Below are 17,710 nucleotides of genomic sequence, written 5' to 3'. Positions count from 1 at the left end.
CTTATGATTGAATTTTGTGTTAGGGTATGATATCAGGAACATACTCTATCACAAAATTCAATCATAAGTACACATATAATCAATCAAAGAAATTTTACTAGCTCAATAATTTCTCCCAGGGAAATTAACTGCGCTCATGCTTCACTCATTTTGCGATTACACACATTTGCTCTAAATACTATCTCTTTAAACTAGACAATTTAACAGTGCGATAGGGAATTCTTTCTTAATCATAAACAATAAATGAATATGTAGACTCACATGGGTCACTTCCTATCTTGTATGTGTCTTCCATCCTTCTTTCCTTATTCTGGCGCTTGAGTGGGGTTTCTCTCCTCCGTTCCGTGTTTTGGAATTCTCCTCGAAGCGACACCGGGCATGGATGAATAGTCGTAGCAGCAGGCGGGATATAAGGTATGCGTTCCAGCGTCTTAAACTGCCTGGCAAAGGATTTCTGCATAGGCCTGGTCGCACTTATTCGACTACAGGACCTTTATGGCAAGATTTCTCCTTAACTATTGCCTCCGAATATCTTCGGCTGTGACTGGAACGACATTGGTGGATGGGTCTCTCCACCCTCCCCTCCGGAACTTACACCTTGGGTCCTCTCTCGTGGATGGTTCACTCAGGATGAAGAAAAGGAAGCCCTTCTCATCTTCGAACCAACCCTAAAAGTTTTAATATTGACCTTGAAGATCACCTGCGACGGGTCTTGCAAACAATTTTCAAAAGACATGCCGAATTTCGGGCAATGCTCTTGGTTTCAATACTTCTATATCCCTTCTTAAACAATGAAGGAGTTAATTCCCTTTGGGCTTATTTTGCTCTTTATACAGATAGCTCTACATAGAGAAATAAAATATACATTTGTACAAGAAAATTCAGGTGAGCTCCTTCTGTTAAAGGTCGATGTTTTAGATAATTTATTTTGGCAACATCGAATTTTTACACTACCTTATGGGCAACTCATAGTAAAGGTGGAGTAAGCTCCAGATCACTTTCCTTAATATTTTCCATAATGTAAAGCATATCTCCTAGAGGACATGTATGATAAATAAGCCTTTGGCTCCCTATTTTAGTAATACACGATGGTTTATTTATTTTCAGTTACAATCGAGAAATTATTGAGCAAAGAATTTAAAAAAATAAATAAACCATACTATATTGACATTGGAGGTCACGGTATCTCTCTCAGATACAATTTACTGTCAAATATCACAAACCTTTTTTCACGTGCTAAACCAAACTGACAGCAAAAAACAGTGTGGAATATCACTCGTCACATATGAATGCACAAATGCACAGCTACTCATGACCTCCAAGCTATACACCAAATTGTGTAAAAATATTTATATTAAACATTTTGCATGTATCTGTCAGATCAGCTGCGAACTCTGCAGGGTTAAAGGCACGTTAATCAAATCCCGCGTTAAGCAAGGGATACCTGTAGATGGTTACTTCCTTTACAGAGTGATTAAATAGATAACTATTTAACATATATGCTTTATAACTACCAGTGTTGAAGTTATACAGGATTAAAATTAGTCATGACAAAAACATATAAACTAACCATATTCTAAGATTAACGTGACTATGATATATTAGGGATCATGATAGAGCACACCTAGGCTAATGTCTGATGAGTGAGATATTGATACTGTGCTGGCTTCCTGAATGGAGAGCTAGCACAGAATTTTTCAAGCCCTATATGTGTGTGTGGGTGTATGTATACATATGCAGTGCTTGAAAAGTGAACTCAAAGTTAGGTTCAGTTTATTTAATAAATGCCAATTATGGATGCATGTTTTACGTCAAATATTTATTTTTATCTCACTTAACAGGACATGCTAGTCATTACAAACTATTTTGTTGATTATGAGTGATTTTGTTAAAATCAAGAGGATAAGAAATACAGGCATAAAAATATTTAGAATATTCAGGTAAAATGCAGTGTTACTAGCTTTTTCCAACATAATAATATGTTTTATTTCATTTGAATTATTTATTTTTTTATCTTTTTTTTTTTTATTTTTTTTTACAGTAACTAAAATAAATATAAACCAAGTACAAGTTATGTCAGCGATCCGTTCCTACAGACCGCCATAAGGTGATTTTCAATGCAAGTCAGAATTACCATAGCCTAAGTTACTTACCTAACCTAAAACACCCTAAAGTCATATGTATATATCAAGAAACAGAACTAGGCCATAGAAAAATGAAAGGGAGAACATAATTACTGTATAGTACAGAAAAATGACAAAAATGAAACCGTAATAAAAAAACAAACAGAAAAATGAGAACAATCCCCAAAATGAAATGAAACTGTACATTCTGTACAGGTGATTAAAAAAAAAATGAAAACAATTCTTTACCTTTTATCCTGTGGTTGGCTTGCAGACTGAAAGGGGTGTTGCAAAGAGGGAGAGACTGACTTAATGGAAGGAGGAGGCAGGAGAGTCAGGACAGGCTGCAGAAGGTGCAGGAGATACTGCAGGTGCAACTGAAGAAAATGGAGAGGCTGGAAGAGGAACTGAAGAGACAGTTCCTCTTCCAGACAGGCAGCTGACCCTTCCAAATGCCCTTTAGTGCCATTGGATTTTCAGCCTGATAGACCAACAAGGGCTTCAGTTTTAAGTCGCCAGCAGCATTAGCCCCAAGAAGCAAACTCTCCTTACCAGCTTTATGGCCTGGTGCTGCCTTCTCCTCGTTGCCAATATGCATACGTTTCCAAAATAGGACTGTCTCGTCCACATTAAACACTTGTTGAGCACTGTAACCCCCGTCCCTTATTATCTCAGCCAACCCCTCAGGAAACTCACTAGTTGCTTTATCATCACCACTAGCAGCTTCACCTTGCACCTTAAGGTTATGTAAATTGCCCCGAGCCTTAAACCACGTAAACCGACCTTTATTAGCATTAAACTCTTCACCTGCACTTGTTTCCTCCCTTTCACTTTTCAATGCCTCAAACAATCTTTTCGCCTTTTCTTGAATTAACATGAGGCTAATTGGGATATACGGCATTGATGCTGGTCTTCCAGCCAAAGAACAAGAAGCCTTTCCATCTCAATCATGAGCCTACTACGTTTTTTCGTAATCACAGTCGATTTCATGGGCGGCAATCCTTTCACGTGTTCAAGGATGCGAACTTTATCCTTGATAATAGTCCCGACTGTGGTACGACTTAAGTTCAACGTGCGGCCGATGTTCGTTGGCATTTCTCCCTTTTTTGCCCTTTTAATAATGTCTAATTTCACTTCTAATGTAATGGCTTTCCTTTTCTTCGACACACTGCCATCAGAAGAGTCTGTCTTACATTTCGGAGCCATATTGAAGGGTAAAAAGTCACAAAAAAACACAAACACAAAAGTGAGAGGGCAGATGTAAACAAAGCACGCGGTATCCAAAGAATGTATGTTGGGAACCAAGAGACACCAACTCTCCTAAACAAACGCCGTGTAACGGCATATTCTTCCGCCGCACTCCCAAACAAGTTCACCCGTGACATTTGAATTTTATGTCGCGCTGCTTCAAGTCAAAATTTATTTTTTAAATTATTTATGGGATTACCACCGTAAAGTCGAAATGATACATGTCGAGGACCCCCTGTACTGATAGCAGTAGTTGGCTAAAAATTTTCTACATCCACTATCAATGATTCAAAAGTTGAACTATTAACAGTGGATGCACAAAATCTTTTCATTTGTTAATACAAAGCAAACTATAGTTGCCAAGAAATTATATTGCTTAACCCTTCACCCAAATATAAGCACAAAGACTGAATGTGAAGCACAGAATGTTGTATTCAGGAGAAATCTCACCGTTTGAACCTTAATAATCATTTATTCCAAATATGGAAAGATGAAAACCCAGGTAGTAGTACTGGAAAAGGTCTGGCTTCATGGCTAAGCTATTTTTCTGATGATTTCACATTGATTGTCTTAGGATCTACAAAACACACGGTGGATTAGGTGTGCATTATGGGAGGGTCACTACCCAGACTAGTTTCAACCTTTAATTTTCTTGGTAAGTATAATTTACTTTGTAACCCATTTTTTTTTGGTATTTTAAAAAATGCAACAAAATCAATGGATTAACTGCTAATGCTAACAAGACAAATTTAAAGTTTTTGGAAAGTGAGATCTCAGAAGCACTTCCTTAGAATTAACCCCTAAGAAAGAATCTCTTACTACATTTGGAATTCCCTTCTTCACTTACCCAATATTACCAGTTCAAGAACTTATATACAAAAACACTGAAACTTTAGAAGACCAGAAAATTTGGACACTTTCCTTTTCTTCTAAACCCATGGTACATAAAACCATAATCATCCCTGCTCAGTCGTACATAATAAATATTGCAAAACTACAGAGAATGAAGGAAACCAGTGCAATTTTTTTTTGGTCCAGCAGATACCAACAAGTTGAAAAGTTAATTTCTTCAACTATCAAAGAAGCATGGAGGCTTTGAGCTTCCAGTCTTAAAATTCTGCTATTTAAGCAAAAATCCATATAATGTTGAAGACTAATCACCACATGTACATACCTTCTCCAGTACTACCTGGGTTTTCATCTTCCCCTATTTGGAATAAATGATTATTAAGATTCAAAAGCTGAGATTGCTCCTGAATACTACAACATTTTGTGCTTAACTCTAAAATTGCTACAACACTCTGACATTGACATTCTTTCCATTAATAAAATCAAAACATGGTAGAAAGAAATCAACTCTTTTGCCATGAACTTCAACATTTGAGTACTAACAATAACACTTTGTTTCTAATTCACTGAAGTTCCAACAATACCCTAACAGGAGGAATCTTGCTGGGAGAATTGCATATAGTCAATTTCCAGTAAATATCATCAAATTGAGGTACCCTAACATAGGAGATCCCATCTATGAAGGGATCTCCTATGTTCCTCTGTTACCGATTCGAAACAGTAGAACATATATTCTACTTACAACAGAACAGTTTTTTTTTTTTCCCTTTTCTTTTCTTTTTTTTTTTTTCTTCAGGAATCCCCCACCTGTCACCAAGAGAATTGGATTTTTGGGAAGAGAGGATTTTTAGAATTAACGAATTAAAATACTATTTATGGAAAGTTAGGAAAAACATAGATTTGAAAACCAGCAATATATACTTGGTGAATATCATATAATGTGGGTAGTCTACACCACCTAGCCAAAAATTTGATATCTCCTAGAATGCTTCTTTCTAAATACAAAAATCATCTGACTGAAAAATAAAATTCCCATAATGCAATAATGTATAACATTTGTATGTCATATAAATTGGCATACAAATGTTAGGTTAGGAAGAAACATGGATTTGAAAACATGGTTTTCAAATCCATGTTTCTTCCAAACCTTCCATAAATGGTATTTTAATTCATTAATTAAAAAAAATCAAAAGTCTCTTCCCATTGCTGCCAGGTGGCATGCACTGCAAAAAAAAGAACCTGTGCTGTTGAAAGTAATGGAATGCCCAGCACATTACATAATCTGTTCCAAATATACAGGGAAGCTGTAGAATGCATGTTCTACTGTTTCTGATAGATAATAGATGTCATAGATTGGAACTCCAACGTTAAAGTACCTCCATTTGATGGTACTGACTGGAAGGCAACCATATGCTATTCGCCAAGCAAGATCACTCCTGTTAGGGGATTTTTGGAGCTTTGGTAAGTTATGAAGCAAAGTGCTGTTGTCAGTAATCAACTGTGGAAGAGCTTCAAGATTTCCTTATACCAAATTTTACTTTTATTAATGGAAAGAATGTAAATGTCAGAGTGTTGTAGCAATTTTAGAGTTAAGCACAGAATGTTGTAGTATTCAGGAGCAATCTCAGCTTTTGAACTTCAATACTCATTTATTCCAAATAGGGGAAGATGAAAACCAGGTAGTAACAGAGAAGGTATGAACATGTGTGATTGGTCTGCAACATTTTATGGATGTTTGAAGCTGTATTGCTTGATAACATATAAATGCTACGATATTGTATTGTGGAAATTTCAATGATCAGTCAAACAAACTCTGCATTTAGAAAGAAGCACTCCAGGAGATACTAAAATTTTGGTTAGGTACTGTAGATCACCCGTATTATGCAACATTCACCAGGGAGTAGGGGGAGATAAAATTCTTTATTTTTACTGTGCGAGTTTTTTAATTATGTTCTATCATCATTTTACATTGTGGTGGTACAACATGATTAAAATATCTCTCACAGTAAAAATAGAGAATTTTATTTTTACTGTGATTGACCCACAACTGATCCAGCCAGAGAGGCATGTGGTGAGGTTGTCTGTAAGAATAGAAAAATCAGAACATTAAAGAGGCAGCCAAGGAAAGGAAAAAAGCATATCAAAAGTTCCTGGCAAGTAAGTCAGCTTGTGCTCTTAGAGAATACAGAGAAAAATGTAAGAAAGTGAAGCAATGTGTAAAACTATCTAAACAAATGTCATGGGAAGACTTTGATAAAAACAGAAAATAAACATCAGGAAAGTGGTAAAATATTCTGGAGGCTACTGAAAAAGTTTAGAAATGGAGGAAAAAGTACTGTAAAAGGAATCACAAATTATAAAGGTGACATGAAAACTGAAGATAAAATATTCTAGATGTCTGAGGTAATCACTTTGAAAGACTGCTAAATGAAACAAGCAGTGTCAGCACAGTGGTATAAGACTCCCACAACAAGAATGCAGTCAGGAATACATATCCATCTTTCAAGTTGAAAAGTCATCAAAAACCTGAAATGTGGAAAGGCAGTAATGTCCAAATATGGAGGTAAAAAAGTTTTACAGTGGCTGTATTGCATAATTCAGAAGGCCTGGTCAAAGAATCAAATTCCAGATGATTGGAGCAGATCTCTCATAGTTCCCATCAATAAAAAAGGAAATAAAATGGAATGTGAGAATCATAGAGATATTTCCCTGCTGAGTGTACCTGGTAAGATTTATGCAAGTATACATGAGAAATGACTAAGAAATGTTGTGGAAGGGAAGCTGGTGAAGAACAAGCAAGATTCAGGCCAACAGAGGTTGCCAGACTTAGTTGAGAAATCTTAAGAATATAACAAGGATTTGTATTTAAGTTAGTTGATCTGGGCCAGACATCTATCCAGAAGAGAAGATGAGCAATGGACCATCATACTAACGAATTGGATTCCAAAAGAAGGGAAATGAGGCCAAGGATGTTCTTAAAGAAGGTGGAGTGATGACTTGTCAAATTTTGTTTTTAACAATATTTAGTTAAAAAAATTAATTAAATTTGGAAATAGACAAATAGAATTAGTAAAGATGGTAGGAAGTCAGCTGAATAAATTTATATGGAATAAGAAAGAAATTAGTCAAAACACTAAATTAGGCATATACAAGTATTGTATATGCCTAATATGCCATGTATTGAAACCAATGTTAACTTAGGGATCTGAGAGCTGGGTTAGAAATAAAATACTTGATCAAAGACTAGAGACCTCTGATATGAGAGTTCTGAGAAAGATTAAGAGAGTGAACAGATGGCATCAATGGTAGTATTATTACTTTCTGCTATGCATTTCTCAATCCCGCTTCATCTTTTTTTTTGTTCTTCACTTAATATTCGTGAAATTGTTGTGAATGGTCGACTGCTACCATTCATTTATTTCTACTAGATCTTATGTTCTTATGCTCTATAGTCTAACAAATTTATTTGTTTTACTGCACCAGTTAGACTATGTACTGAGTGCAAGATTATAAGATTTTAAACTAAAGATAAATTCCCCAATTATGTTAAATGTTACCTTCAATTAGTCGTGGCTTGATTATTTATCACTTAAACTTTATCTTATGCAGGTTCAAAATTTTCAGGATAGTGCATCGACAGAATCAGTCCAGTGTGTTTTTCACAAACCATTTAATTAAATCAAAACAGAATATTTACACATTCTAATCCATATTAACATATATATATGCTAATCGAGAATATCCTGCTAGTCATACCTACACAAACTGAAAATAATGCGAACCTTGAGTAAGCTTAAATCAATATTAATTTCCATTATCTAGTACAGTACTGATTACTTGTCGATTACTGACAACTGACCTGACGTGGCGGCAGATCCAGGCAAGAGAAGACTCAGAAACCTCAGACCTATGATGCTTCTCTTTCAATTACTGACAACGGACCTCACATGCTGGTGGACCCAGGTAAGAGGAGGTTGAGAAACCTAAGACAAAGTCCTTGACATATCGCCTGGACTTCCTTTGTACACATGCACATATCTCTCAAAATTTCCATACATGGTCACGTATTAACATCCGACCATGATGACGTCATACTTCACGTCTTTTGAAATTGCCATATATGGACATAAGCTAATAGTGTTACATACTGATGTCATGCACCACGTTACTTTAACAAAGGCCCACGGTTAAGTTATTACAAATACAAGTTTATTATAGACAAAACTGACATTTTTTATGTGCAATCTTCTTAGAAAAACATGTAAAACCGAACATGATAAGTACTTATTATGAGAGATTTTATGATATCACATTAAAGATAAGGATATTAAGAAAAAACTTGTCATTGTTAGCATTCAGGAATGTTTTGTTAAAGCTAATCTCAGGTGATATGGTCACTTAAAGAGAATGGGAGAGAAAGATCAGCAAAACAAGTGTTCTTTGCCAGGCTGGCAGGAAAAAGACCCAGAAGAAGACCAGGATATAGCTGGATTGATATAGTAAAAAGTGTGCCTTAAAAGATGGAAATTAAAGATCTGATAATGGAGTCTTGACAGGCAACAGATTAATTTGGAGGAAAATGGTTGATCAGAAGTTAGTAATAGTGTAACTTTTTCATGCAGTGCTATCATAATTATCCTATACACCCCCCTGAGCATGCATATCAGGAATTTGATGATGAGATTTTTTTAAAATGAACCCATCCTCTACGTTTACTAGTCTTATGGTCAATTGCAAGGATGACTGGAAAGCAATCCCAGGCAGAGAAGGCGATTACCTTAAATAATGCTAACCACCTGGGTATCAAGTCACCTTTGCACTTTAGTTTCGATTGGTCTTTTGGTTGTTCAGCTGCATGAGACTAGTTAAAAAAGGAAAACAACAGCCTTGGACTACATAATGATATAAAAGAGCTGAGGCCTTTTTTCTCTCTCATATCCATTTGTCTTTTCTGTCTCCTAATACTATCAAAGCTGTCTTGCACCCCTATACTAACTACTCTAGGCCTACGATGAACACCCTTTACTTTTTTCACCTCAATAATGAGAAAAATTGACTTAAGACGAATTCTGAGGAAAAGGAGAGTAAACAGATGCCATCAATGGCAGATTTATATTAAAAATGAAGCTATCAAAAATTAACTTCACGCTATCAGCATTCAAGAATGTGTGGGAAGAGCTAATATAAGGTGGAAAGTATATAGTAACACAAAGCGGAAAGGACAAAAAATTTGTGTTTGGTGCCAGGATGGCAGAAAAAATGACTCTGAGGTCAATCAAGGTATATGTGAATTGATGCAGTTAAATGATTATATTGGCAAACTGACAAATAACAGATTTGGAAGAAAACTGCTAAGATACTAGTAATCATGCAAACTTTATCATGTTATACTCATCCAGCATCTGAACATCAGCTAAGAGTATATATCAGGAATGAAATGACTATCGTATTTGTTTAGTTTAATAGGGAATAACAAGCTCAAAATCAAATTTCTATTGGATGTTGTGCATGCTGCCATTGTTATGTGGCCTCAGAGACTTTGGGCATGCATGAAGGAAAAAGGGGGACCTCCATCACAGAGGAAGATTAGTTCTGCTTAGAAAACTACATCTACCAGAAAAAAAATAGCATACTTATTTTATTTTTTATTTAACTTTAAAAAGGCAATTCCACCCATAGTGCTTTGGAATCTATATAACATTACTATCACTAGTTAGCCAAGTAGCTGGATGAACTGACAAACCTATTCTAGAGATATGGTGTTTTCATGCTCTCTAGGCCACCGATATACAAGGTGCAAATCTCATAGTGGGAAATTTTAGCCATTTACTATCAAGACATTTATTAACATCCATGCTAAGTAGGAATGAAATCCATGTCAATTACATATCATCTGCTTGGCTGCAAGACAGGAATAGTAAATGTTGGTATACTCCATTCACAACAAATAGAAATGCTTAAATCTTGAAATGTTACTTAATTATGTTATTTATTTACATAACACCTCTGTGACATCCCAGGATAACAGTTCTTGGATGTCACATCATTGTCAAATTCCAGATATGTACCCTTAGGGAGTGTACAGGATAATTATGATAGTACCACAATGTAAAATGATGGTCCTAGGACTTATTTTCAATAAGTTTCCATTAATGAAAAAAAAATTTCACACCAACATAAAAATTACTAAGTGCTTCTGCCATCATTCATTATCTACTGAGAATCTATGTAGCTCAGGGAAAGTGGCATCTGCTGTCCATGATTCTAAGCCTCCCAAAGAAACAGTGTTGTATGTTCAGTTCTAGTGGAACTTTTGCCAGCCTGGTTGGCCAAGCGATTAGTATATCCGCTCTCCAGCCAAAAGGCTGAGGGTTCGAATCCCACCATGGGCATGGATTTTGTGATTGTCTGTGAAAATACTAGTGGTGGTGGGTGGTAGATAGCATTGGTGTAGTTACAGTTTATTGTAGTTGGTAGAGACAGAGTTGTAGAGTAGGTACCCTCCCTCGAGGAGTCTTTGAACTCCCTGGAGGTGTCACATAATAATAATTAAGATTGGGGGGGTAGAAGTGGTTTTAGCCTAATATTTAGTTGTGAGTACTGCTCTGCTCACATCTTGCATTTATTTATTACACATGTTCTTAAGAATGCCTTGATATTAATAAAGTGCTTTTAGTGAAATGTCAGCAGAATAATTATACTTTGCCTGAGCTACATAGCAAATGCAGCTCAATTTTTGTAAACTTGAAACATGAATTAGTCTGGTGTAGACAGCCAAGTGTAGTATACCCACTTTCCAATCAACGGGCTGCAGGTTTAAATCTTATTAGCAAATCTCTTAAAGTGGGAGATGAATTTCTTCACTGAGTGTGAAACCACCACCCCACTCACTGAAGGCCTGAAGTGGCTTGAAGTTCCACGTTTGGTCTCTAGAGCAGGGTTTCTGGATTAAGTAAAAAATAAAACATAAATAAAAAACCTTATCCCACTCACAGTTCTAATGCACTAGAGATTTACAACTTTCATGGGTGAGTCACATAGGGAAAAAACTCATTTATGTCCAGAAAATAATTGATTATGACATTCCATCGCATCTTCATTCTACAACCATTTGCAACTTAACACCTAATAGAGTATCTATACCATTTTAAACCCCCCCCTTCTTTTCTAGTACTGTTCTATCATGGTTCTATACATTTACTTTGAAAATGATCTTCAAACCTGCTTCAAACTAAAAACTGTTTTTCATGTATCAATAATAAAAATAATCAGAAACGTCAGTACCACCTAGGAAATTATGAGCATAATGTAATTTTAAGAATGCTATAGAAATCGCAAAGGATACTATCCATCTATTAGAAATCTTTCTATTAACCTGTATAAAAAAAAGGAATATTTTAGTATATGACATTTTACTATAACTGATAATTTTCATCAATAATACACACATACACTGGCTGTTTAGTTACTTTCACATCAAGAATTAATATATGTTAGTGGGAGAAACTTAAACAGGAATACAAAGGTGCTTGCAGGAGATGCTGAGTTGGGAGAGATATGAAAAGCAAAAGTGATGTGAGGATTAGACTGACTGTGCAGCAAATGAGTGGGGACCATCAGTTAAATGTTATAATCATTAAGGCTTTAAAGTTGGAAGCATGGAATGCTACATATATATACACAAATTGCAATGTCATGTTGAAGGAAAAGAAAACAATTTTTCTATCACGTGTAGTTGTTGAATAGCACATGAATTAATATTTTTCTGCAAAATGGAAAGGAAGGGGTAGTAATCAAAAAAAAAAAAAAGGAAAATTAATACTGAGGAAATTTGTTTCCTTTTTCAAGCCATTCCTTCTCTTCACTTCAAATTCAGGAAATCATGGTAGCGTGCATGCATCTAATGAATTTGAAACAGTGAAGATGTAGGAATGGCTTGAAAAGTGAAATAAATTTCTTCAACATATTCAAGAGAGAATTTTGAGTTACAACATTCTCAAATGCCACAAAATCATACGATTCAAAATGTGAATTCATTTTCTGAATTGACATCAACTTTATTCTCACAGAACTCAGACACTATGACAGAATGCTTTCAAATCACAAATTTTAGAGCAGGTCAGTAAAACAGAATGAATAAATAAGCACAGGGAAGAGGTCTTATGCAATAACAGTACAATATGCAAATACCAATAGTAATAACAATAACAGTACCTTATACAAAGGTTAATTTTATAGTTTCCTCAATCACTTGAGAAATTTGTAAAATTTCAAAAGACAAATATTGGCTTGCCTATATGGTATAAAATAATTACAAACTGATTTTCATTCCATTCAAAAAACTCATTAACTATTTGAAGCATTTTCTTCATTGATACAAGTTATTAGTTATTACAAATTATCTCTGCATTTCAAAACATCAATTAAAAAAAGGAAAAAGGGACTTAAGTAAAATAACTCAAAGTTTTGATGCATTAATGAATTACAAGACTCGAAGAGAAATAGCACTACTAGAGCGATCCCAACAACTATGATATGACAGTGATGTGTGCGAGCAAATGCTTAGAAAGACAAAAGGAATTTATGCTTGTGTTTTTTGAAGATCTGAGAATTGTAATCACTGGGAAAAAGGGGGGGGGCTGAGAAAGGCGAAGATAGACTAGATGTGAAAGTCAATCCAAGAGAAAACTGATTAAAAATTACCTATTTTTTTTTTTTGTTTCTAACATACACACACATCCATAAGTGACGTCTGGAACCTTTATCTGGTCTCTGGAAAGGTGAGTTAGCTGGTCTCATAAGGAGGTAGAGTTTTTTTTCACCCAGAAACTCAGGTTTTTTGTCTCCCAGAACAGGCAAACCACCAGTAGAACACACGCAATTTACAGACAAAAATACTTAGAAGCATAGGGGTAACCCTATAAATCTAAGTATTCTTGTCTTAGAGGCATGGGGTTACCTTCTTATCCTCGTATTATAGTTAGGAAATCCAAGGATACTTGGAAGGCCTATGGGCGCTTAAGTGCCTGTTAAAAGCCACAGATATGACAGGACCACACACACATCACATTACAATGCAATGCCAACCAATAACAATTTAAATTCCATCTTGACATATGCCCAAATCACAAATAAACTGGACATACAAATATGGCATTTCTCATTCATATGGAAATAATCATACAAGTGTTTAAATTTAAAATTAGGTAAAAATACAAGAAACTTTCAAGAAAAAGATACTATAAATAAACCAGCCCCTTCTATAAGGTACTGAAAGTTTTTTGTTTTTTTTCAGTTGGTTATACTATAAATTAAATGATACCAAGAATATTATTGGTTTAATTCTTTATACAAGTGTAAACAAACAATAATTGGACATAAAGTATCTTCATGACTCGGCTACTTGTATATAAAGGTTAATGACTTCACATCAAATGCCTTATTATCCCATAATGCAAAGCACACACCTTTTCAGATGTGTATTATACAATGCATTATGGGAAGGGGCCACTATCCAGACCAGTTTCGATCTTGATTGGCCTCATCAGTGGGAGCCAGACCCAGAAGAGATACCAAGTTTGAAGTAATGTAGAAATCATATATCACAAGTAGTCAAAAGGTATCACACCTAACTATTAACTGGATTAGAGATAGATGACTTCTGCATTACTTCAATCCCCCCCCCACTGGAAAGGTGCATCATGTTATGCAACAAGTCACATGTTTGTAGAAAGTATAAATTGGAGGAATACGATGCTCCCAAGTCAGTTCAAATGTGTCCAGGTGAAATGGCTGCGAGAATGGAACTGAGAGAGAGGCATAGCAATAGGATGCCATGTTGCAGGCCTATCTGTTTGGCAAACTGTTGACAAATTGGGCCATCTCAGGAAGGCAACTGCACGTGCTGCCCACAGTGGATGATCCACCACACTCACCGAATGTGACCATATGGTGTTATGAAGGATAATATGTAAAAACCACCATTTGTCGGTCAACATATTGATTGTGGAGTTCTGGGCATCAACTGAAAAACCCATCTGTACAAAAACATTCAGAACGAGGTTCACAAAATGAGCTTCCATGGTAGGACTGCAATATGTAAGCACCACATTAACTGAATCAACATGCAGCATAGTTTTCAGCGGAGCAAATAGTGTGTACTATGAAATTCGCAAGAGGTAGCGTGATTAAACATTGAGACAATTCTAAAAAGCATCACCTAAGTAGCTAATGCAAGATAACTAATTTCCTAACTAGGAAATTGACCTTTTATAGTGATCTTACATTAGCTACTTAGGTGCAGCTTTTCTGAATTGTCTATTAATGTTTAATTGCCATCCGGTGATCTTGTACTGATGATGTCTATGATATTTAAGTAAAAATTCTATGCTAATAAAGATATTTATGTGAGTTTTCCTCCAGTTTTATAATTCTTTTCAATATGTCAACTCATATGGAAACAAGTATTTAAAAAACACATCAATGATGCAATAGTAGAATGTGTACTTAGTTTCAGGAAGAAACAGAGTAGAGGTGAAATAGATATGCAATCTTATTATTATATGATTGTCTCCATGGAGTCAGAAACCTCATCATGAGAGAGACACTAATCTTTATACACACAATACCTATCGTACTTCAGGGCACTCAACTAAAGCTGGCAATCCATTCCACTCACCAAGTAAAACACCTAGTCTGCACATCCTTACTAACTGCATGCTTACACAATTTCCAAGGGCGACCCCTAGTTCTCTATCTATTCATCATATAATGAAAACTTTTCTCTGTGTCAATGTTATAGAACCCTTTTAATAACATAAGTTTCTATCATGTCCCCTCTCCTCCATCTGTCAACTAAGCTCTACAATCCTCACACCTTCAATACATCCTCATAGGGAGCATTATGTAGACATGTCACCCGTCTCTAAATCCTCTTCACGTGGGCACCTGATCCCCAACAAACCGAGGTGGCCAAATCATAGCCTTATAAAGAAGGATAATAATCTCTCTATCTTTACCTGTATGTTTTTCAACATGCAAGTAATCCTTTGAGCTATTTTGCCAACTTTTGAAATGTCCTCTGAACTTCAACTCTATGTCCACTATTACTGCCCAAGTCAATCACATGACACACTGTGTGTAACTTTACATTTTGCAACATTAAATTGACAGTCACTATCCTTCTGTGCTTCTCTTTCCCTTAAGAGAAAGATTATGTGTGAAGGAATACCATGTTATGCATAAGAATGATGTCAGTTACAAAAAATATATGGCTTAGGCTAGAAGAGGTAAAACGAGATGAGAGTATGAAAAGAAACTGGCTCTACAAGCTAAAGACAACCCAAAAAAAGTCTATCATTATGTTGCAAACAAAAGAAAGACTGAATGTGAAAGAATAACTCTTGTTAATGCAGATGAAGAGGGTGCTCAACTAATGAGTGTCCATTTTACAAAAAAACTATCATTCTCAGGTGTATGAAGAGGATATGCTGCAGCTGTTGCACAAACTGAATATGAATTTGGTAGTAAGAAATGATGGGATATCAGCATGAATGCTAAAAAAGTAAAAAAGTGTTCAGCAGAACTGACTGGCCCTTTGACTTGGCTGTATAATTTGAGTCTCAACACAAAGTAAAAATCTGTGGAATCTTTCTATCTGAATAGAAAAATTCCACAGGAGTGGAAAGAATATATGATAATCCCATTGCACAAGGGTAGTACAATGACTGATGTATCCAACTATCAACACCTATGGAGTGGCAGAGAAAAATTAGGAAAAATTGGTAAGAGCATGCATACAGAAATGAGTTCACAGAGAATCTACAATTTGCAATGAGCAGCACTGGTTCACTAAAGAAAGATCATGTTTAAGTAACTTGCTCACATTTTATAATAATGTTACAGTTGGGTTAGACAAGGAAGAATAAATACAACATGATACTTTTGGATTCTGCTATGGCTTTTGACAAGATACAGCACTGAATGCAGTTGTATAAATTGAAGGATATGGATTAGATTACAAATTACTAGTTTGGATAAGCGGATGGGGTAGACAACAAAAAGTGGTGTGTAGGGGATGTAGATCTACAAGATTTGATGTGATTGGTGGTGTATCCCAAAGGATCGATTCCCGGTATATTCTTATTTAATCTTTACATCGATGTGTTGGTAAGGATTTAACAGGTGACAACAGATCTTTGTAGATTATGCAAAGATAGACAGGGTAATCAGAAATGCAGCTGACCGACTTGCAGAATAATTTAAATAGGTCGAACTGTGGGCATGTGAAAATGGCTTTCAGTTCAGTGTTAGTAAATGGAAAGTTATGCTCTTTGGTATATCTAATATTATTATATTGGTGGGATTATGCTAGAAGAAACTGATCAGGCTAGAGCTTTAGTACACGGGAAGGTAAAGTTCAAGAACCATATAATAAGTAATATAGTAATAAAAAAATATAGTAATATAGTAGGTTCAAGAGCCATATAGGTGATTTGGTCACCTAGGTTTCTTCTTGATGGGGAGGAGGTGGAGAGGATTCAGAGGCAAGCGACCAAGATGATAGCAGGTCTGTGGAATGAACCTTATGAGAACAGGTTGAAGATTTGTGGGTTGCAGAAATTGGTTGATAGGCAGAAAAGGGGAGATATGATTGAGACATTCAAATTGCTAAAAGGTTTCTATAGGATTAATTCAGAGGATATTTTTGAGATCAGGACTGGTGGTGGGAAAACTAGGGGACACCTATGGAAGCTGTGGTTAGCAAGGGTGTTAGAGCTGGGTTCTTCACTTTTAGAATGGTAAATGAGTGAAGCTGCCAGTCTGTTGTGGGTGCTATGACGGTGAGCGAGTTCAAGGCAAGGTATGATAGATACTGTCAGAATGTCGTATCGTTGTGTGGACATGATGTTTAGGGCTTCCCTCGATTGAGTCTAAGGCAGGGGTGGCCAACCTATGGCACATGCGCCAAAAGTGGCGCATTGCATGATTAGAAGTGGCGCACTGAACCCCAGAGAAAAAATTTTAAAAAAAATTTGTATACGAGTTATATATATATATATATATACAGGGTGTCCCAAAATTCACGCAAGATTTAAATTTAGCGCCATTTGTGCAGTAAAGTGTTGCCAACGAGAAAAAAAAGACAGTGTGACAGCTGACAGTTCAGGGTTATTAAAAATGAAGCGCTACACGAAAGAACAACGCATTTTCATTGTCGAGCAATATTTTAAAAATAATGAAGGTTTGGCAGCTACAGTTTGCAATTTTCATACAAAATATGGTCGGAATAGTGATTTAACCTTCATCAACTATGAAAAGATTAATTAAAAAATTCAAGGAAACTGGCTCAATTAGTGATCTTATACACTCTGGCTGTCCTTCAACAGAAAACATCGAAGCAGTTCATGAGAGTGTTGCTGAGAGGAACATCAATTCGGCACCATGGTCTTGAATTGGGCATTTCGAGAAGTCTCTACAGCATATTCTCA

At 35.9% G+C, this 17,710-nt stretch overlaps 1 protein-coding gene across 1 annotated transcript in view; it reads right to left on the bottom strand.

The window, feature by feature from the left end:
• The window catches only part of LOC150097868 (rab-like protein 2A), a 105,426-nt gene that overhangs the window by 75,725 nt on the left and 11,991 nt on the right, over window positions 1-17,710 (bottom strand). The window contains exon 2 of the mRNA XM_090406215.1: window positions 11,566-11,595. Coding sequence (XP_090262341.1) covers window positions 11,566-11,595 — 30 coding nt within the window. The remainder of the gene's footprint in view (window positions 1-11,565; window positions 11,596-17,710) is intronic.

This window comes from Typopeltis vanoorti, chromosome 16 (genome assembly GCF_054136105.1).
Source record: "Typopeltis vanoorti isolate ZY-2024b chromosome 16, IOZ_Tvanoo_1.0, whole genome shotgun sequence".
Taxonomy (NCBI): Eukaryota; Metazoa; Arthropoda; class Arachnida; order Uropygi; family Thelyphonidae; genus Typopeltis; species Typopeltis vanoorti.
Note: the sequence above shows the minus strand (reverse complement) of the source record. Positions and strands in the feature narration are given on the sequence as shown.